Genomic DNA, 22,404 nt, shown 5'->3' with positions numbered 1-22,404 from the left:
GGGTTTTTTTTTTTTTTTTTTTTGTTTTTTTGGATGGTTGGGGGGGTAGATTTTGATACCTCTAAGTGGTGTTACAGGGAAGCTGGCGGAGCTCTGTTCTGCTGTTTTGGGGTTTTTTTGTCAATTTTCACCCGTGTGTCCATCCATTTTTCTGTTGATTATCTGGGTCACTGGGACAACACGTAATGCAAAGCTTTAAACCTTTTGCCAACCTGCAGCTCTTTCTAGGGAACACCAAAGAGTTCCCGAGCCAGCTGAGAGATGCAGTCTTTCAAAAATATTCTGGCCCTACCTGCCTTTTTTGTTTGTTTGTTGTTGTTTTTTTTGGGGGGGGTGTATTATTATTATTATTATTATTTAATTATCGCAGAGAATGTCTATGGAAAGTAAAGTTTTATGGTGCAATTGATGATTTTAACTGGTAATACCCCAAAATAATACAGAGAAACCTCAGATATTCAGAAGACACCCTATGAGCAAGCACCTGGCGACATCTATGCAACGCACTTTCAACTGAAATCAAATGAAATACACATATTAAATATTTCACAGTAAAGGTCAAGGATTGGTTAAAGGTAAATCAGAGGTGTAGTCATTTCTATTAACTATATTATAATTTTTACAAGTACCCTTTTTTTAATTTCATTTTTTGTAGTTTTATAATCATAGTGTACACTATAATCAGATAAATGAACTTTAAAAAAATCTATTTAAATTAAACTGCTATTTTTGTTTTTGTACAGTAATGAATACAGACTCAATCACCACCTCCATTCACTTCCGAATTAAGTTTAATCTGTGAGCCAGAAAAGCACTCATATCACTGAATCGGTGAAGGATGTAGATGTTTCCATTTTATTTTGAAAGTCTCCTTTACCCGGATATAAGGATTTAATTTCCGGATCACCCACCACATGTAACAGATACGTTGCTAACGCTGAAATATGTGTCTCCCATGAGATGTGAAGTGTGAGCAGCGGCTAATTGGACATTAGATGTGTGACAGCAGGGAAACCGTCCGACTCTTAAATGCACCGACAGCCGTCTGTATTTGTAGACGCTGCTTTTAGCAAGGTTCGCTAAAGTTAGCTTTCATTGGGAATTTAACACAGTGAGCCCAGTTCACATGTACTATTCAAACCACCGTATGCACTCATCTTTTCACTGCGGTATGCGGCCACTTAGGACCGTACACTTAGCGAATATTTTAAATCTACAGGATTTAAAGCTTGTTGTTTGCTAATGAAACTTTCTCTGAAGCGGGTTCTTCATCATGTTTACTCGGTGTGTAAGAAACATCCTGTCTAGAAGTGCATTCACTGTGACGCTGAAGCGGCACAGCTGGAGACGCTGCAGCACATCCCAGACTGAGACTGTGGACCAGGTCACTACGTTATTGCAGCTCTGCGTGGACAGGTTCTTCGTTTCTCCTGGTCACGCTAACGTGGAGCTGTTTCAGCGCGGGCTGTGCTGCAGCTATGGACCTCTGGGCATGGAGCTCAGGAGAAACCTGCTGGACCAGTGGTGGCATTCAGTGACTAGGTCCGGAGCTCAGGTTTTTGGGATTAACACCCTGAGCAGCAGTAGCAGCAGCAGCAGGGAAGCACCTACAGGTGGACAGGGCCAGCTGAGGATTGTTGAATGTGAACAGCTGAAACAGAGACTTGGGCAGAAGCAGCTAAGCAAGGGGCGGCTCGCTGAGGAGGTGCACATGCTCCTGCAGAGGTCCCCAAGTTTGAGAACAAACTTACTGCAAGGTAAGTTGCCTCACACACCTGTAATAAATAATGATGATAATAGAGCATAACATACACGTTTTTATTTCTATACTGAGAGCTAGCATTAAACATGCACAGTAAAGTAATGACACCACAGATGATTTATAAACTACAAGCAAAGTCACCGTGTATACCAACTGTTTCACGTTATTGCTTTTATGATCTTCCATGTATTTCTTTTAATGGTTTATGAATACTTTTGATACTTGTTTGTCCAGTTTGATGCCAACACTGTGGTACTTTTGTTTGAGTAAGGTGAATGGAAACGAGCTGTTCTTGGAATATTATTTTCACACTGTAGTAAACTCAGTAAGCAAGAAAGATGATGGCAAGAGCTGAAATACCATGTTAAGGATACTGCCAGGACTTCAGTGTTGTGTGAAAGTGCTCATCAGCTTCAGAAACTCAGCTAGTAACATTTCTGTTTAACATGTCTCTGTCTTTTACATTGTTGTAAAACTAAAAAATAATTATTTTTTTCAAATTAGTCTTGATGGTTCACGCGTGTTGTTTTGTTTCCAGGTGCCTTGGAGCAGTTTGTCCCCTCGTTAGAGCTGGTGAACAGGAAGCTGCCGTTTGGTCTGGCTGAGACGGGTCTGTGCTTCCAGCCTGCAGAAGGCTCTGGTTGGTGAGGCTTCGTCTGTTGTTTCTTACCTGTGTGAGTGTCTGTGTGGATACACTTATGAAAAATAAAAATTCAAACAAACTTCACTGGGATTTTGTTTCTTTATATTGTTTATCTGAGCTAGACTTTTAATATTAATACAGTATTTCATGAGTTCACATTAACCTTTTTCAGACCTTATGAGGTAAGTATGTCATATTAACACACTGTATATTCTATTTTCTGTCAGCTCAGCTGAGGTCACGCAAACATCTCTAGTGTGGTTTTGCTCTCCTCGCACATCGTCCCAGTGGCTGGACCACTGGACACGACAGAGGCTGAAGTGGTGGAGAAAAGTGAGTCTTTGAGGAGGGAAACATCTCAGACAAATTTAAAACGGTGTGATGCACCAGTGCATAAATGTATTTTCCTGTAAGAACACTTTCCCAGCCTTATAAACTACAAACATTAATAACTCAGCTTTTCTCTTTGTTTCGTCCTGTTTATCCAGTTTGCCCTCTCCCCGTCCGACTTCAGCAGCAATGAAGTCCAGCAGGAGGAGCTCGAACAGGCGGCATCTCGCGGTGTGAGGATCATCTACAACTTCCCGTGGGGTCAGGAGGTCCTGGAGACACTGTGGAGTCGAGGAGATGCCGAGCTGCTGCACATACACAAAGGAGACCGGTCCAAACTGCAGGTCCGTCTGCTTCTTTTAGAGTGTGCTTTAAGTCGGGATCGAGATTCAGTCATGTTCCTAAGCTGCTATTGCAGAGGCTCTGGTTCTCTGACAATGTCTTAAAACAGGAAGTCAAATTGATATCAAAAATTCCCTTAGCTCCCAGCTGATAGAGGCTTTCAGAAATCTCAGTTGAACTAAACGGCTTTAGGAAGAAGAACCACCAGGTCTCATAAGAAACACGGGCAGCTGCTCGTCTGTTGCTGCTTTTCTTCAGTTTAATCACACGCAGTGTCATTTCTCTTACCTGACCTCTTTCAGCATCAAGATGGACGAAGGTCTATTCCTCATGTCGTCTCCGTTACCGCGAACATGGACCGTGGTGCGATGGCGTTTCTGTCCAACTCACTCCAGCAGCTGAAGAGAGAAGAGAGCAAGAAAAAGCTGCACCAGAGAAAGGTGATTGTGCTTAACAGCTCGCTGCACGTGCAGAAAAACTGTCAGCGGGTTTCCTATTTGTGGCGTGACTTTTATTTATGAGATTTGTTGCACTGTTGATTTCAGGTGCTGAAGCTGCATCCAGTGTTGGTTCCCATTAAAGTGGCTTTAAATATTGGTAGAGGAGCCACTGTGGAGCTGAGGCAGGTAATGATAACATGAAGTACATGTTGCATGCTTTTTCTTTGTGGAGTTTTTCTGTGCAAATACACATTTTTCACCTTAAAAGGATCTGATTGAATGTGTTCCTTCTGTGGACTTGCATCAAATTGCATTAAAAGTGTTTTAAATATATTTCTTCAGATTTGTGAAGGCCTTCTGCAGGAGTTCCTGGAAGCAAAGATCTCTGTGTGGCCTGGATATCTTGAAACTCTGCCAACATCAATGGAGCAGCTGAATGCCAAGTAAATGCCGTTAAATCAGCACATAATGCAAATTGAATTACGTTACCTTTCTTTAAACTCGTGCCTGTGTGTTTCTGTGTGGATGTAATGCAGATACGATGAGATGGGCGTTCTTTTCACCATCATCATCGGTGAGAACACGTTGGAAAGTGGCCTTCTTCAGGTCCGCAGCAGAGACACAACCATCAAAGAGACCATGCACATCTCGGAGATCAAAAACTTTCTATTCAGATACATTTCTGCAGCTGACAACATCTGAATGCCCCTGCTGTTTTTTCGAACACCTGCCTGAGTTTGCATTCCTTTTAAAAACAAAATTATGGTCAGGGATATGCTTGTGAAACATATTTCCTCAGAGCGGTCCAAAAATAAGAGACTTTTTGGGATAGAGGTGCACATGAACCCACTGTGTGTATACATGTACCCCAAGAGTTTGTATTCTTAACTTTGCTAACTCAGCTCTTACTGATCCTACAGTCTCTTCGCAGTACATTCAAGGCACTGACATGGTTATATCAGGTTTATTTATCTGTGCGTAATTGGTGGCTACATAGTGGTCACGGAGGAGGAAGCTTTTGGATTTGTCTCTACATTTCTATTAAAAGATATGGAATCCCTCTTTAATATTTATATTGTATTGTTTTTTCTGGTTGTTGATGGCAATTTTGATTCTTGTTTCCTGAAGGTTCAAAGACTGTTCACAATAATGGAACAAGCAGTTAAGAAAATAGTCTTACCGTATTAGTAAACTGTAGTTTAGTTCAAATATAAAGTTAAAATACAGCATGATACCACACAGGTACAGAGGACTGAAACTGCTATAATAAAACACAAATAAATTGGTCAGTACATTGGTGACTATCCCTTTATAACCTCTGAATATTATTAATGTTACTTGCTCTGTGGGAGGAAGCTAAAGGCAAAGAGGGGTGGTTTAATTTTATGATGATATAATTTATTCTAATTATAATTAATAGCAGTAGCTGTATTGATAATGATAATAAGAAGAATAAAAGTTTTTTTATTTTTAATTTATTTAGATTGTTTTTGTTTATTTGTTGTTCCGGGGGCGGTGGGGCGTATGAATCGACTGAATCATGAGGCACATCAGCAAAGTCTCGCGAAGTTTGCCCCTTTGCCCCTCCCTGCGCACTCATTGGTCCCTGGCTGCACCTCTGACTGGGCATGTGTGTATGTGTGCCGCTTAGCTGTTAGCGTGTAGAGATGGCCGCAGACAAGCAAAACGACGCTAAAGTTTCCCTAATGGAAGAAAATAAAGAAAACTTACCGGATGGAGGACTCGGACTGGAAAGTATCCTTAAGAACACGACACGTGCTCTTTGACGTTTTCCCTCTGCGAGCATGTTTCACGCTCTTAAGCTAACGTTAGCTTTTAGCTAACTCAGTTGGAAGATAAGCTAGCGGTTATTAGGCTACGTGTCATACTGAAGCAGGCTGTCAGTGGTAAATGGGGCTTTTTATGTATTCACAATTTATTTTGGGGGTCTGAGGACATATTTTAAGATTGCTAGCTATTATGTGATGTCATCTTTGAGTTTCATTAGCGGTTACAATAGTTAAAACAGCCTGTCTTGGTGCTTGCATACAATAACTGCTATCAAAACTGAAACGTTCATGCTTGAAAATAAATGGTTAACTGCCCCTCAGAGTAACGTGTGTGATGGTTACATAAGGTTTGTACCTTAAAGTTTAATCTCAGTCTTGCAAATCATCAAAGAATCCCAGCAGCAGCACGGCCTCAGGCATGGAGACTACCAGAGATACAGGTGAGCTGGCTCAGGTCATACATTACAGGGTGGAGATTTGTGTGTGGTGCAGCAGTTTTCCCACCCAATGTAAAGACACTGACATGAGGCTTCTGTTCACAATGCTGGGCTCAGATTTATGGTTTAATGCAGTTAAATGGAACAGGTGTGGATTAAAGTTAAACTCAAAGCTTTTGATGTCCACCTATCTTCGCCACATTTTCATATTTGCGGAGTTTAAGATATAGTGATAGATAATTTATGTTCTTTGATCTTCCTGCATATTAAGTTTCGTGGTGACTTTTTTTGTCTGTTGTATTTCATTTATTGTAATGTAGAATTAAAAAAATCCTTGTCTGTTTCCAGGGGCTACTGTTCCCGCAGGCTACGGCGCCTCCGCAAGACTCTTGGCTTCAAGATGGGAAACCGACACAAGTTTGTTGGGAAGAAAGTCACTGTGGAAATGCTTTCTGATAACAGGTTAGACTTAGATAATTTTAACTGGTCATTCACGTGTAGTTAACTGGCTGCTGGTTTGGGAACCTTTACATTAAGGAAATTCCAGTTTGAAACACTTAAACAGATCACTTTGCTTTGATGTGGAACAGTTCAGCGGCTTGATGCTTTCACATAAAAAAACAAACTGTTTATACAGCTATGCCACCTTTTTTCAGGTATCTTCTGCTGGTTTTGATGGAAGCAGAGCGTGCATGGAGCTACGCCATGCAGTTGAAGCAGGAGGCCAATACAGAGCCACGTAAGCGCTTCCACCTGCTGTCACGACTACGTAAGGCTGCAAAGCACAGTGAGAAGCTGGAGAAGCTCTGCGAAAGCCCCCGTGTGGACGCCAAAACTAAACTGGAGGCACAGGTACACAGGTCAAATTCATCTTAACTGACCCGTGTAGGTGTGTGGAATAACAAGTGGATGTGCAGCGAGGTCCCAGCCTCAGAGATGAATAACTTTAACTTTTCGATTTGTTGTCTTTCAACTGTAAGATTTGAGAACTTCAAACACTGTTAATTAGAAAAACAGTGCAGAATATTTCATGACGATATTTTATCTACACAGGGACACCAAATATTGATATTTTAATCAATAAAATACTTTTGGAATACTTTGAACAAAAGGGCTGAAAGGTTGGAGGAGGCAGCCTTTCTGCAAACAGTTGCAGTGTGCCTTTGGATTGACTGCAGTTATTCAGGGAAATTGGCAGAGGATTGTGAATAGTTGCTTTCTCTAATCTATAAATGCAGACAGATTGTCAGCGGTCTGAATGACTCTGTGTCAGTGAGCACAACTTGAGGGGACTCAACTAAACTGGCTGCCAGCTGATTGTATTCTGGCTATATTCTTGTAGAAAAGAGGGTCATTTCTGTCTGCGTAGACAACAGATTTCCATGTATGTAACTGCCAACTTGACCCTGTTCCATCGCAGACTGATATCAGTTTCAAAGCAGACTGATTCTGTCTTATGGCAACTTCTACAGCAAACTTTAGTGACAGTGTTGTGTACTTATTTTGCAACAAAAGAAAAAAAATGAGTTTAACTAACTTTGGAGACATAATTTGGAGTTGAAAGAAGATGATAAATTGTAGTACTTGCTACTGCAGATATCACAAAAATGTTAAATCACAATAATATATCATGAGTGAAATAATGTGATAATATCATGGAGAGTCTTGGTGATTCCCACCTTTACTGTTGATGAAGTGTGGTGAGGGAATGAACAGAGGAGCTCCTCATCATGTGTTGTGGTGTTATTTCAGGCCTACACTGCATACCTGACTGGAATGGTGGAGTTTGAGCTGCAGGAGTGGAAACAAGCCATGGAGGCTTTCAACAAGTGCAAGTGAGCGTTAACATTACTGCACTCTGTTTTTTGTTTTTTAATTCTTCTTTTAATAATGGGAGGTTTTCTTGTTTGTTTTTCTTTCACTTTTTTTAAACCACTGATAAATACTTTTGTCTTGTCAGGACCATTTATGAGAAGCTGGCCAGTGCCTTCACTGAGGACCTGGCAGTTCTGTACCGCCAGCGTGTAGACGAGATATCGCCCAACATTCGCTACTGCGCTTACAATATTGGTCAGCATTGCTGTAGTCGTTCTTCTCAGTGTCATTGTTGATGCACAACACCGATCCTGAGTTCAGTCCTTCCTCTGCACACTGACAAACACACACTCACTCCCTGGTTGTATTTGATTTTAGGTGATCAGAATGCCATCAATGACCTGATGCAGATGAGGCTGACTGGTGGAGGAGGTGGCATGATGGCTGAGAAACTAGAGGTAAACACGAAGGGGTAAAACTTTTGTTAATCAGTCTGTAATTCATGATTAAACTGCTGGGGGGAGCACATACCAAACAAGAATATTACACAGCTGTGTAATCGTGTACTACATCCAGAAGGGTTTGTTTTGTTTCCCTCAAGGCACTGATTACTCAGGCGCGAACCAAGCAGGCGGCCACTATGAGTGAAGTGGAGTGGCGAGGACGCACGGTGCCTGTGAAGATTGACAAGGCTCGCGTCTTCCTGTTGGGTCTGGCAGACAACGAGGCCGCCATCGCTCAGGTCAGCCTCTCACACATTCCTTCTTTTTTAAGCATATAAACAAACTCAGTGGGAAACGCATGTTGTTGCACCTCCTAATGTTGGTTGTCCTTTCTATGTCTCTTGGGCTGCAAACAATGGAAACAACTGCAGAGACATTGACTCAAAGACAATAAGTGAATAGATTCCTTCTGTAGTACAAATATAATCGTGTTCATCACTGGTCATTACCCCTCCCTAGGGCTGCTCACTTAATCGAATTTTAATCACGATTACGATCTGGGCTTTCAACAATCATTAAAAATGACTGAGCCGATTATTAGCCCCTCCCTCGTGCTTTACTCTCCGTGTGGCAAATCAAGCGCACCTCTCTGCATTTCGAACACGTGTCACAACAATTAAGAGCAGCGGTCTCCAACCCTTTTTTGCGCCACGGACCGGTTTATGCCCGACAATGTTTTTATGGACCGGCCTTTAAGGTGTCACGGATAAATACAACAAAATAAAACTAGTACCGGTACCGAAAAAAAGGCTTATTCATAACACACGTGAAAAGACCCAGGAAAACCGAGTAAATGATAAAAACGATAACAAAATAACGCTGAAAACCGATAAAAACCCTGAAAACTATACATTTCACACCTGAGCCTCAACTCTCGCGGCCCGGTACCAAACGACTCACGGACCGGTACCGGTCCGAGGCCCGGGGGTTGGAGACCGCTGATTAAGAGGACCCGAGGGAAGCTCGGAAAGCTCGGAAAGCTAAGCAGAAGTTATTTGGAGAGGAGAGTGACTGCCGTTGGTTGAAAAGAGAGGTAAAAAAAAACTTCAGTGGTGTGGAAATATTATGGGTTCGTGGAGTCAGACGTGGATCAAGTAGACATAGTGTGTAAACTTTGCTACAGTGTCGTAGCTGCACCACAGAGCAACACTGCAAAGTTCACTAAACATAGATGTTTACATTTTTCATTTATTTTTTATATTGCAAACATTTGCACTGTTATCAGTATTTGCACACTATTTTATATTATTTTTGACAATCTTTAAAGTTATTATTCAACACATTGTTATTGTTAAATAAATATCGTCAAATAATCGAGATCTCAATTTCAGTGAAAATAATCGTGATTATCATTTTTGCCATAATCGAGCAGCCCTACCCCTCCTTATGTTTCCTGACTGCCTCATGCAGAGCTACTATCAGAGACTACCCAGTATGTATCACAACACTGATTCTGTGTGCTCATATGACCCATTTAGACTGCTTATAAATGCCAATGTTTTAATGTAATGAATTCAACCTTGTTTCTTATTCTCCGCTGCCACATGCCTTTTATATCCTTAGAAGGCGAGCCTGTTATTTTTGTTTTCACTTCCAAATTCAGGCCCACTTCTATATTTTCATTCTTAAATTGGGCCTTGATTTGAGTTTTAAGCTTATAAGGATTAATTGCATATAGATCAGGTAGTGACAAACATAATTCCTGGGTACAGACACTCCAGTCTTACCTGTTGGACTGACTTGGAAAATGTCTTAAGTGTTTTAACTATATTTTCATAAGTTTGGCAGCTTTTCCATCTGTTTAAGACCTCGTATGTGACCATTCATACTAAAACAACACAATTAAGTGATAGTTAAAGCAATTAAATGACTACTTTCACTATCTATAAGAGAAATAAAAGAAACTATGGTTCTTTTTCAGTGAATTCAGAGTAAAATTAAAATTTCTGTGAATTAACACTTTGTTTTATAACTTTTTGTAATTTTACATATTAATTTTCTGTAATTTAAGCCTAAAGAGTCGTGCTGACAGATTCTTTAATTTACTACAGCGGCATTTCTTTATCATGTACTGAAAACACTTTTTCTTTTATTAAGATGTCTCATTGATTAAATGTGTAGTTCCACTTGTTTACAATGACAGCAAGGGGAGTTTCACTTGTCCGCCTCGCTTAAGATCAAAGTATGTAAACAGATCACAATGTAAAATGAGTTTGACATCCCTGATATAGATGAGCTCGATATCCAAAACCTTTGCATGTTTTCAGTGACTGTCCGGTACAGTAAAAGTAGAGCTGGGCGATATGAGATTTTTTCATATCACGATATGTTTTTTTCATTTCAGGCGATAACGATATCTATCACGATATAAGCCAAATAACTATATTTGTAAGATTTAAATGTGCCGTTGCTCACAAGTAAAATGTGAAATAATCAGCAGCTTCTTTTTAAATATTTATTTCCCATAATAAGTTCAACAGGGTAGATGTACTTAAGGAACATGAGACTTTTTCAGATAAATAAAGGCAAATATTGCAAACTACACAAAAGGCAGCCGCTAAAGCGTTTAAGTTTCAAAATAGAACAAATGAAACAGACTAAATTGTCAATTCCACTTAGAAACAAAATATTAATTCTAAAAATAAATCTTAGTTTGTTTTACAGAAGAACAGACAAAACTAACTTTTGTCAATATCAAATAAACTGAGAACTAAAAGGAAATTCTCAATCTCTCCTTGTTGTATAGCTGAGCTTTTCAAACAGTTTTAACAGTTACTTTAGTCTGACAAAAGCCGAATGACGAATTAGCGCTTCCAGTCAGAGACTGAGGCTACGTCCACACGTACACGGGTATTTTTGAAAACTGAGATTTTCCGTTTTCGTTTTAAAAAATAATCCCGTCCACACATAAAGGCAGAAATGAAGGAAAACGCTGCTATGAACATGCCAAAGCAGCAGGTGGCGCTAGATTCCTAACCGTGCAGAAATGTTGGCCAATCAGAAGTCTAGAAGCCTCGGTGGGAAAAAGTAAACAAAGCTGGGGCATAGAAGCAGAACAGAGTCGTATGTGTGGAGGGACAGTAACTGTGTGTATATGTAAGCATTTAAACACTGCAGAGAGTAGAATTAACAGTATTGTAGAAATTCATTTCACCGAAACAATAACGTGGCGCACAGTGTGACGCATGCACCAGTTTATTGTATTTCCAGACTTGCTTTCGGCACAATTTGCAGTGCACGCTACTCTGTTTTTTGTCAGACTTGAAATAGCCGAAATACCTTCAAACTACGGAACTTCTATGGCTCTTCCGTTCGACAATCTCTCCGGCATTGGAACCGTCATCTGTTTTCTCTTCGGTCACGCTCGGTTGATTTTTCTAGTCGGCACACTCATTTCCTCCATTATGCGCTGGCTGCTTCCCAAACAAACACACGTGCGGCTTGGCACTTGTGCTGTACGTAGCAAGTCACGCAACGTGACGCTGCGGCTGTGATTGGTTCAGCTCTGCGCTACTGAATTTGGATCGGCTGACCTTTTTTTTTTTTTTTTTCTTTTTTCTTAAGAGGACAAGAGCGGCGAGGTCTATCGCGATAGCTTAATTTCTCTATCGAGTAAAAGTTATATCGCGATACATATCGTTATCGTTCTATCGCCCAGCTCTAAGTAAAAGTGAATATATGAGAGGAAATAAGTAAAAGCATAAAAGTCTCTTCTTAACTAAATAATCTTTCATCCTGCTGGAGGCTGTCGGGTACTCGTCAAGCATTAAAACGGTTTAATAAAACCATAAAACAACCCTGAGAGCACTCAGTGCAGTTCCATAAAATCTCAGTAGGTGGCACTCTGTTCTTGATAGTATCACATGTCCCCTCGCTGTCGCCACAGCTCATTACTTCTGTTTTGTGCCCGAGTACTCAGCACACCCTGCAGACACACCTGTCACACCCATTGCCACTCAGGTCTCAGGCATGCAGCTGCTCTCATCGCACAACTGCATTCTACGCATTTCACCTCGCACATGAATGCAGGGCTACACCCAGCAGCTCATTTTAGTTTCAGATGGAGCATTTTAGGTCTGACTGTCGCATAAAAGGCGGTTAAAGGTGGCTGTGAGTGACTGTGTGGAGAAGAACTGCAGCGCTGGCAGTTTTTATCACATTTGGCTTTTCTTATTGGTCACAATTAAAGGATTTTTGCATAGTATGCACATTATATTGTGTCACAGCTCTAGCACCTTTAGCTTCACAATGTGCACCTGTTCTTCTGCTTGTGGCCTCAGGGGACAGGAGACACTGTAGGGCCAAATGTCAACCCTAGTTGAAGGGCTGTTTCCTCCTCTAACCAGTGTATCCATCCAGCCCTCCTGCCGAACAGCACAGAATGCTCAACAGGTAGAACTGGCTGTTCTAGGCCTTATTAGGGTGTTGGCACAAGTGTGAAACGCGTAGCAGCATCACCTTTCTGGGTGGGAGAGAGAAGGCTTGTGAACAATCTGTTATCAGGTTTTCCACCACAAGGAATTGTTTTGTAACATTCCTCTACTGTGTTTTCTCAACTTTTCGCAACAACAGAGACACAGTAATGTAATCCACAAAATCTTTTAAATACTTAAAACTGATATTTTTATGAGTGATCAGTCCTTCTGTAATTGTTTTATTGCTCTCACTTTGCTTTTTTCCAGTGTTAGTAAAACCCATCCTGCATCTTTCTGAGACTATCTCAGTTTAACACAGGCCTGTTGTATTAGTGTGGTGATGAAAGACGGCTTAGATGATGAACAATCGTGTCATTCTTAAAGACCTGAACCCTGAAACTATACAGTGTCTTAACTGCTGATGAGTTATGTGCAGGAATGCATCAGCAGCCTGCTGGGCCACATACCTGCGTCTCTCCCCGAGTTTGTCAGTCGCATTCCTGCTTTAACTGTTGCTCTTTGTATCAAAGTACTAAAACTGTTACGTGCATCAAATGTTTGCTTGATCGCGTTTTAAATGAGATACGTCTGCACAATCTGGTAGAAACCTTTTATGATCTGATCAAGTTTCAGCCAAATCTCATCAGTCTGGTTAAATGGCTGCTATCGCTGCGTAAATCTGCTTGGAAGTTATTCTACAAAAAGCATAAAAAGGATTTGTGAACATCTCCACTTTCAGTCTGCATGTTAAGAGGCGCGACTGCTTCCTCCCCTTCTCCGCTCTGCCTGTGTGTGCCTAGGATGGCCTCAGAGTATTGAGTGTTCTTTTAGCTGAAAGCAGTCTTTGTAGCTACAAGAAAGCAGAAGAAAAGCAACTGAAAGTGTTAAAGTATGTTCCTAGCTGACCTGTACAGAGAGCTGAATCGAAGTAAGGAGATACATGGAAGCCAAACTGGAGGCTGAAAAACTGCTTCAGTGTGTCGTGTTACTGCTGAACCTGCATTTTTGATAGGTACTCTGTTTTTACTTTCCAGAGTCATCTATTGTACATCATCTCATCTTCAGCATGTGCCATCCTCACACATAGGCTTCACCCCCTGGGTTTTCCTCATTGTTGCCAACTTAGACGTTTAGTTGCATTAAATCTATGATGAAAAAATGTAAAGACCGTGCTGGTACGATCTGAGACGTTTCTCTGCTTAGAATGTGAAACACGCCCGTCTCCCTCCTTCTCTACTATTCAGTAAGTTCTACATTTATTTTTTTTCCTTTATCCTCATCTTTGGATCTGTTTGTGTCATTCAGGCAGCTAATGAGGAAACCAAAGAACATCTGTATGAGACCCTGCTGGCCGAGTGCAGAGACACCATCCAGGCAGTGAAAGAGGAGCTCAAGACTGAGGCGGTAAGATTCAGCAGGATGAAAAGCTGTGATGTTGACAAGAATGAGAGGTGGTGAAGATGTAGCTTGTAAATACCTGAAACTGGGAATACTAGAAGGTTCAACTAAAGAGCTTTTTTTTTTTTTTTTTTTTTCCTTTTTGTAAATCTATCAATTTTTTTTATCACTGTAGAAACAGCGAGAGAGGAGCTCTGATGGTGACACTGGGAAGGTGTCCAACCTGCAGTACCTGCACAGGTAAAAAAGGAAGAAAAATGTACTTCGATTTTACTCCTGGTTCTGTTAAGTTAGTCAGTCATAGGATTATAGCTGCAGCTAAATGCTTTACCACTTATCTCAGTAAGTCAATAACACTTTGATCATTCCCCTCCTCGTCTCTTCATGCAGACAACACTGTAACACACAGATCTTCAGTTTATTGTGAAATTACAAACACATGCTCACTTTTGGGAGGATGAAATCGGAGAACATTTGGCTGTTTGGAAACATTACTAGCAACTTCTAACATCTTTTGATAGACAGACATGTATAAACCTGTCAGGTCGGGGCATCATTAGGCTGAACACGTGTCGGGTGAGTCTGGTTCATCTTGCAGAGCGCCTGTGAGGCATGTTAATGGTTCCTGACGATGTCTGCAGTTGATTCAGCCGAAGTTTACAGACCTGATGAGTTTAAAGGGATCGCATGCCGTAAGTGAATAATCACTGCTGCTCTTCTCTCCCAGCTACCTGACCTACATTAAGCTGTGTACACTGGTGAAGAGGAATGAGAGCATGGCTCATACTCTGCAGGCCAAACTGAAGGAGCCCGAGGCCGACGAGAACAAGAGGGGGCCCCGTCCACAGGATCTCATCCGCCTGTATGACATCATCCTGCAGGTGAATGTCCTGTTATCAAGTTCTGTCTCTAAGGTGTACAGCCTGATGTTTGTGTTACCATAGTTACATGATGTGCATCTTGTGTTTTTGTTTTGTTTTTTGTTTTTGTTTTGTTTTTTTCCCCCACCACCACCTCCTCCAACTATCCAGAGTCTGGCAGAGCTCTCCACCCTGCAGGGTCTGGAGGATGACCACGCCTTCCAAAAGGAGGTGTCCCTGAAGACCCTGGTCTACAAGGCCTACAGGTCAGTGTTTTTGTGCCTGGTTTTCAACATGTTCTGCATCAAACAATGCAGCTGAAATTCAAACAGTGCAACAAGTGTCGTATTTACAATCGCAAATACACCTGCGTCCTGATGTGAAAAGTATCTCTAAGCTTTGTTCCATTTCACATTTCCATGAAAGCTTCTGCAGTTCATAAACCCACATGTTGTTAATGAGCTGCTTTCTTTGGCCTCCTGCAGGTGTTTCTTTATAGCCCAGTCTTATGTGTTAGTGAAGAAGTGGAGTGAGGCGCTGGTGTTGTATGAAAGGGTGCTGAAATATGCCAAGGAAGTCCAATCTAAGGCCAAGAGCCTCAACAACAGCCTCAAGGTTGGTTTAACATGCAAGCAAACACACACACACCTCAAACATGAGTCATGGCGTTACTCATTGTGGAGGCCTCTTTTCAAAGCCTCATCTTTATCTAGGTTGCCATTTTAGTTATTTACAACACATTATATTTAGACAAATAGATGTTATTAAAAAGCTTTATGGTAAAAAGCTTTATGGATCACAAAGATGCAGATGCCTGCTAATCTGTTCTAAGTAACACTAATAAATTGCTAGATTTTTAGTTAGTATAAGTAACTGTGCAGCAAACCATGTTGTTTGTTAGGGAAATGCAATGAGACCCGAACACACGGTACATCAAAGTTTAACAAAAATATCACTGCGCTACGTTAATTTACATTCATCATGAATTTCTGCAGGATCTCCCCGATGTCCAGGAGCTCATTGCTGAGGTCAACGCTGAAAAATACTCACTTCAAGCTGCTGCCATTTTAGGTGCGAGCCTCGAAGTTGTTAAACAGTTAAACCAGCAGTCGTCTTCTCTGTTGTACAGTCCTGAAGAGATGTGTTTGTGTTTCAGACACCGACGAGATAGTTGAAGTTCCTCAGCAGCTGGTGAAAGACAACACGGTAAGAGGAGGAAGCCTCAGGCTGCTCAACACTACAGCCGTACACAGACACATGGTTCTTGCACGTTTGTGTCTGTACGAATAAAATAAACGAGCTCTGTGGATTAATTACTTATCGGTCATATTACTCCTGAAGAGCCGAGGTGAAGCTTAATTTGTATATTTGCGTCTAACAAACTGCAACATAAAAACTTGAAAAGTGGTTTTGATGATGTCATTTAACGTTTATCTATTTTTGTGATAAAACTTAATTTTTAGGAATTTCAATAACTGGAATAAGTTTGAGTGGATCTGTCACAGTCTGCACTGCAGTAGCTTTAGTTGCATGAGTCAAAGTTCGAAATCTTATCTGTCATGCTGGCCTTGGCCTAACGCAAGCAATTTCTGCTCCTCTCGTGTCAGGCCAGCTTTCTTCTGATTGGTTGCCCATCACAGACACAATATTTGAAGAACAAAGGGCGGGGCTTGTGCTCTAACAGACAGAGCTGAGATTAGGGATATCCTCTTTTTGGAAAATGAGTGTTTGGAGCAGCAAGGGATTATTTGCACATATGCTAATCTCATCATTTTAATTTGTGTCCATGCTTGATGTGATCTGCCATTTTAACATTTATGACAAGAAATGCAGTTTGATGAGGTTGTCATCACTCCATTTTCTGCTGCTTTTTTATTTTATTTCTTCATTTAGCTGAACTTTCTGTTCCCTATGATTCCAGTGCTCTCATCTCCTCACTTCTTTTTCACGCAGCCCCTCTGTGACCACCTGGAGACCTTCCGCTTTGACCCCAGTCTCGTCGGAAAACAGCCCAGTCTGGTCCAGTTCCCACCCGACTTCCAGCCAATCCCCTGCAAGCCTCTGTTCTTTGACCTTGCTCTTAACCATGTGGCCTTCCCACCGCTGGATGACAAGGTGGAACAGAAGGGCAAGGGCGGTCTGACTGGCTACATCAAGGGCATTTTTGGCTTCGGCAGCTAAACCTAAACCCACACTTCAACCTCCATGTGAGAGCCACAGGGCCCAGAGTTTACTGCAACCAGCCAGAATTGGGTCAGCTGTTAGTTAGAATCATTTCAGTTTGTCTTTTATGTTTAATTTTTAGTGCCTATGTGCAGAGGGGTTGGAGTTGGCAGTTCTGAGGAAGACGGAGTCAATATAGTCTTCTCGGAAAGATTAATGAAATGGTAGCACTATGACCCAAGTCCACATCCAGCTTCAGTAATCGTATCAGCCTGCATGGCTTCACAGCATACAGGCTCCCTCCTTAAACTGAGCAATGGAGGTGTTGGCAACTTTTAAGACATTAATATGCCGTGGTTTTGATGAGTGAAGTCAAGCTGTCAATCTCACGGTAAAAGATTACATTTTTTCCCTCCTGTGTTTTAAATGCGCCTTCATATTGTGTTTTTTTTTCCTTTTGTAAATGGATTGTTCTGCATTTTTCTTAGCCCTCTAAAAACAAAAAGATATGTTTTGATCTCATCAGCCTCAACATTAATTACAAGACCTATAGCTGACCAAACTGTAATCATCTGTATGATTTCATCTGTCATCACAAACTAAAGTTTGTCCTCTTAATCTTTGCCCCTTGTTGCTTTGACGGCATAAAAATCCTCATAAACACTGTACAGCCACAAGACCTTGTGTTGGGACAAGAAATGTCAGCTTGCTCAGGTGCCTAAGAGTGTACTCGCACTGAGCTGCTCCTCCCAGTGTTCAGTTGTTTTGACCGGTGTGTAACTGTTAGAAGAAAACAGGTGGCCATGGGTCCGTAGCTGAAACGCTGCTTCAACATCTCAGTTATTAACCAATAAATCAGTGGTAAATAAAGAACAAGGTTTCACTGTAAGTGTGCCTGTCTTTAACTTTAAACTCTATAACGTGAACTGTAGCACGTGTCTCTGAGTGGAGAGGAGATGTTTGAATTTGGGTTTAAGGAAAAATTGGAAGAAAATCTTCAGAGCATAACCTCCAGAAACATACTCAGGCCTGAGTGCAGGCACACGAGGACAAGTGTGAGTACACCTTTAGTCCTTTAGTTGTTCCACTTGGTTGTGATTTAGTAGCGGCGAGGATCCGAACATGTACAACATCCAGTTCCTCCTAAGTGCCCTGTGGGTGGGCACCACATCATAACAAACAAAGCTGTCACTGTCAAAGGTGTAGGGCTGTCCCTCATCTGCAGACGTGATGTACTTTTAATAATCGCAAGAAGAAATTTTTCCAGTCTGTGGTTTTCTGTTTTTTCTTCTCTGTCGTCCTATGTCATTGCGCCAAAGCCTCTCGAAACCCAGCCTCTGAATTCAGGAAACTGGGACAGGGCTAGCATGACTAATGACAAAGCTATGAGTCACAGTTTGAAATGATCCTTTCTGAATAAAAGAAGCTGGATTGGCCAGTGTTTTTATTTCTTTGGTAGTTAGAGCCTAAACTCACCAGGCAGTTCATTAGATCCACTAACCAGCTAGAACTAAAGCAGTCACATACAACACACACTGCAGTAAGAGGCTGCTTATTTACAGTCATAATAATGGCGGGATTCCCTCCATGACAGTTGTATTATCCTGCTTTAGTTTTAGCTACTTGGTTTATTTGTACTTTGTTGCATTTTTCTTGCCCTCAAACTTGACGTCCTGTCAAAGGTCCAACTGCTTCAATAGCGTCGTCTCGCTGGAAGTAGAAAGCTCTTTAAAGGTCCCTCTGCTACATGTTTTCAAATGGTACCTGCTTGTTGACGGCAGGTTCAGCTCATGAGACTGTAATCTGGTACTGTAAAGCTTTTAATGGTGTGTATTTATCTACAAAGGACAGTGGCAGACATCAGGACACTGAAGGAGCTGTTAGCAACCTTTCATTCATCGCATTGCCAACACCACACCTCTGTCTGTCATGGGAAGGACTACAAAAATGTTTTCATCACCTTTGACATGTCTGTGGATTTTCTGTTTTACATATTTGTCGGGATGTATTGAAACCCCTGATCTTTATGTGATCTGGTTTGCCTGTGAGACTTGGTGAAACACTAGGAAAGGACAGTTTCAGTCTCACTAACATGTTTAACTTTTTTTTTCTTTTTTTCTTTTTTTTTGTTGCTTAATTTTGTCTTCACCCCCCCCTCTTCCCTACTCATGTGTTTTTACGCTAAATAAGATGGATGGGCTGGAACAGTTCCAGCACTTTACCTCGATTAGCCTGGAAAACAAAATAGCTATAATCTGTAGATGCTGGAAACGTTTGTGTGTGTGTGACGAGAGTAATGAAATGAGGAGATCGTATGATTTCATGTAGTTTCCAGCCTGGTAATTAAAGTATATTTGCACCAAATGCTGTTTTTGTCATTCTTCATTCACATTTTTCTTTTTGGCAGTATTTATTTTGATCGGGCATAGTTTGATTGCTAAAGAACTGCTGTTAAACTGACGTGTTCTGAGGACAGTAGGCATGGAGGTGTGTGTGTGTGTGTGTGTGTGTGTGTGTGTGTGTTCAGTTGCTCCTGTGTTAGGGTGTGGGAGTGCATTGGATGCCTGAGCAGGGTGTGAATGTTTAGCTTTACTTTGTTTGTGCACTGAAAAGTGAGAATAATGATATAGGTGTGTTTATTAACCTCGATCTGACATTAGTGGGTTTTGGGTTTTTTTGGGGTGGGGGGGTCTCCCCATCTTCTAACCAAGAATATTCCGTAGTAAAAAGTCCCCCCCAACCTACACATGCGCACTGTTACTGTGGTATTTCAGAAATGTGTACTATTTAGAATAGACTGGAAGTATTTAAGCCTTTATGGGGTGGAGATGAATGCTTATCTGCAGAACAAAACCAAAGGCTAAAACTGTTGAACAACATTCTGTGTTACTGTGTTACGCATTTTCCTCCAAGAGAGGTCCAGAATTTAGAATAACCATCAAAGTATGAGCAGACAGCTGTGCTGTGTGTAAGGTGAATGAAGAGGCTGGCACACCCTTGCAGTGTCTCTGCCTTTGTTGTTTCTTCTCTGTTCAGCTGTTTGGAATTTACAGGTATACAGATACATAGTTGCTACATTAATGTGGCTCAAAATGAGCTGCAGGATGTGTGTGAACTGCAGGTTTGACATCCGGAGAAACGCCTGACCTTTAATCCCGAAGAATCTTAATGATTGCTTTCCACGAGGTCTTGCATTTGTGGTGCAGACATTTGTCTCCCTGCTCAGGGGGCATTTGTCACTAAAAAACATGAGTGTTTTAAGGGGAGGGGTGCACACCAGCATTTTTCTTGTGTTTTTTGTTTGTTTTGTTTTTTCCCATCTTATACAGGTTTAAGTATATGTTTTCAAAAAACATACAAAATCAATAAAAACTTGAATGTAAAACATAAACACGAGTGTTGTCATGCTCTTCAGGCCGGTGTCCTGCAGGTTTCAGATATCACCCTGGGTAAACACACCTGTATCAAATGATTAGTTCATTGCCAGACAACTTCAAGGCAGGTTGAAGAGGTAATTTAGCCATTTAAATCAGCTGCGTTGGATCAAGGACACGTCTAAAACCTGCAGGACGCCGGCCCTTGAGGCCTGGAGTTCCCCACCCCTGATATAGAGGAAAATGACCCCTGTCTATGCGTCATTTTCAGCAGCTCACTTGAGGTTTAAGATGAAAGTATTGCTACAGTTTGTTACCTGGGTGCAACCACAATATACAATATATGTGAGCAAGTGAAAAAGTATGTTACTCCAGACACGTAGACCCACCCAGAGAGAAACGTTGTGTGACTGGACCAATGAGCACAGCGTGCTCTCGCTGTTGCAATGAAAGCTGCTTAGCTACATTTTTTCTCGTGATTTCCAATTGTTGCTATGCAGCAGAGAGACGCCCTGATCTGGAATAACTTCCACGTCTTTAGATGCTGCACACTAAACGTTCCAGTGTATGGGGCAACCTGTAATCAGTAGATTTATGGCATGTACCACTATATGAAAGTGTTATGTAAATTACTTTCTGACCCTTTGGATGTTCCACTGTTGACTGTACACAGTGTCCCTCAGTGTTTGTGGCACAGGTCTGCTCCAAGCTTTGACTCAGGCTTAATAGTGAGGTGTCAGGGTGACATAGCCAAATGAGAACGACTTAATTTCCTTGTTATAAATTCAGGGAAAAAAGGCTCAAGGAAGAAAAAGGAAAAATCAGAAAGGGGAAAAAAAATTGATCTCACTGTGTAAACTATCGTCTCCTGAATATTCTCATTAATTTGGAGCTCTCAGATTGGGAATGCTGTGTTCTTTTTAGTTATGGTAGCAGAGAAATTTCTTGGATATACTAATGCATCAAGTTGCTATTGTCTGGCAGTAGATAGAGTTTTCCAGCATGCAAGACAGAAACCTATAAACGAAATTGTCCCAGCAGATGTCACCTTTAAATAAGTCAGTGCGATTTCTATGAGGTATTTAGTCTCTGTTTATGTTTCCTTCATGGTAGTGTGATTATTCTCCAGCACATTTCTTTCCGGGATAATAAATATATCCTTTATCTCTGATCCTAGGGACTTAACAGGATACAGAGGTAGAGAAATATGGGATAACATAAAGACCATTTGTTCTGCGTCCACTTATCACTCACACATGGAATCACTTCTTTCTTTGATTATTTTACTGCTGCTAATTATTTCTACACACGTCTTCCATATAAATTTTTAATGTTCTAATACTCAAGTAAAATGTAACTATAATAAAGGAAGGTGTGGTTGAAAGCAATTAGCTGTTACACATATATTTAGAATAACATGAAGCAGGTTATTAGCAATGAGGTCAGCATGTAAACCAAATGCTCAGTTTCAGACAGATATCAGGCCGAGAGGATCATCTCGGGCACACAGCTCTGATGTGAACTCGTCTTTAGGTTTTAAAACAGGTTGTTTTAGAGGTCCAGTTTCAGTCCAGGGATAAGACAAATAATAACATAATAAAATAACAGTCCAAAAATAAAAACATTGAGCTGGAAATGAGGATAACCTTTTAATAATTATCGCACATTTTCTTTTTCACACAGCATGTCCTCATACTGGCTTCCTCCCCTCACCCCAACCAGTCACAGGACATGGCCGCCTCCCTGAGCCTGATTCTGCCAGAGGTTTAAACGTTTTTCCTTGCCACTGTCGCCAAAGCACTTGCTCAAAGAGGGGTCATATGACTGTTGGGGTTTTCTCTGTATTATTATAGGGTTTTTACCTTACAATAAAAGCACCTTGAGCCACTTGTCATTATGACAAAACCAAATTCAATTAATGACAGTCCAAAAAAGAGATTTAATCTACACTGGGAGAAAAAAAAATGTTAAAAATTGTAATTTTAAAAATGCCTTTCAGACCAATCAACAGTGAGCTGTTGTGCCAAAACTCCTCCTGTGCTACATATTTCAGATATTTCAGAGCTGTAACTGTCCTTCTTCAGAAGTAAAAATGTATTTACAATGCAAATTTTACATGCGATTAAAAAAGG

General features: G+C 41.1%; 2 protein-coding genes across 3 annotated transcripts; both read left to right on the top strand.

The window, feature by feature from the left end:
* Window positions 1-57: 57 nt before the first annotated feature.
* Window positions 58-4,584, top strand: polg2 (polymerase (DNA directed), gamma 2, accessory subunit). Of its 2 annotated transcripts, none has more exons than XM_086296265.1 (8): window positions 58-1,757; window positions 2,301-2,402; window positions 2,638-2,738; window positions 2,894-3,079; window positions 3,380-3,517; window positions 3,623-3,703; window positions 3,860-3,960; window positions 4,054-4,584. In XM_086296265.1, the coding sequence occupies exons 1-8, from the start codon at window positions 1,274-1,276 to the stop codon at window positions 4,217-4,219; spliced, it is 1,359 nt and encodes a 452-aa protein (XP_086152391.1). In that variant the 5' UTR covers window positions 58-1,273; the 3' UTR covers window positions 4,220-4,584. The 2 variants fall into 2 exon arrangements, with proteins under 2 accessions (XP_086152391.1, XP_086152390.1); XM_086296264.1 differs by having other exon boundaries at window positions 59-1,757; window positions 2,301-2,406; window positions 2,633-2,738.
* A 517-nt stretch (window positions 4,585-5,101) lies between these two features.
* On the top strand, window positions 5,102-19,262 carry srp68 (signal recognition particle 68). The gene is made up of 16 exons (XM_086296263.1): window positions 5,102-5,272; window positions 5,681-5,747; window positions 6,093-6,206; window positions 6,401-6,596; window positions 7,497-7,579; window positions 7,705-7,814; window positions 7,938-8,017; window positions 8,161-8,301; window positions 13,783-13,881; window positions 14,051-14,115; window positions 14,603-14,756; window positions 14,907-15,001; window positions 15,221-15,350; window positions 15,731-15,806; window positions 15,892-15,941; window positions 16,689-19,262. The coding sequence occupies exons 1-16, from the start codon at window positions 5,185-5,187 to the stop codon at window positions 16,914-16,916; spliced, it is 1,776 nt and encodes a 591-aa protein (XP_086152389.1). The 5' UTR covers window positions 5,102-5,184; the 3' UTR covers window positions 16,917-19,262.
* The last annotated feature ends 3,142 nt before the right edge of the window (window positions 19,263-22,404 follow it).

The sequence above is a fragment of the Aulonocara sp. 'chitande type north' Nkhata Bay genome, linkage group LG6 (genome assembly GCF_057382095.1).
Source record: "Aulonocara sp. 'chitande type north' Nkhata Bay isolate Kocher_YH1m ecotype deep benthic linkage group LG6, A_spYH_male_GT1.1, whole genome shotgun sequence".
Classification (NCBI taxonomy): domain Eukaryota; kingdom Metazoa; phylum Chordata; class Actinopteri; order Cichliformes; family Cichlidae; genus Aulonocara; species Aulonocara sp. 'chitande type north' Nkhata Bay.
Note: the sequence above shows the minus strand (reverse complement) of the source record. Positions and strands in the feature narration are given on the sequence as shown.

Bases quoted from the DNA above. Each gene is read 5' to 3' on its own strand.
- polg2 (XM_086296264.1), top strand. From the start codon at position 1,274: ATGTTTACTCGGTGTGTAAGAAACATCCTGTCTAGAAGTGCATTCACT. The intron at 2,739-2,893 runs GTGAGTCTTTGA...CTGTTTATCCAG, and splicing joins GGCTGAAGTGGTGGAGAAAA to TTTGCCCTCTCCCCGTCCGA. The intron at 3,704-3,859 runs GTAATGATAACA...ATATTTCTTCAG, and splicing joins CCACTGTGGAGCTGAGGCAG to ATTTGTGAAGGCCTTCTGCA.
- srp68 (XM_086296263.1), top strand. From the start codon at position 5,185: ATGGCCGCAGACAAGCAAAACGACGCTAAAGTTTCCCTAATGGAAGAA. The intron at 6,207-6,400 runs GTTAGACTTAGA...ACCTTTTTTCAG, and splicing joins GAAATGCTTTCTGATAACAG to GTATCTTCTGCTGGTTTTGA. The intron at 8,302-13,782 runs GTCAGCCTCTCA...TGTGTCATTCAG, and splicing joins ACGAGGCCGCCATCGCTCAG to GCAGCTAATGAGGAAACCAA.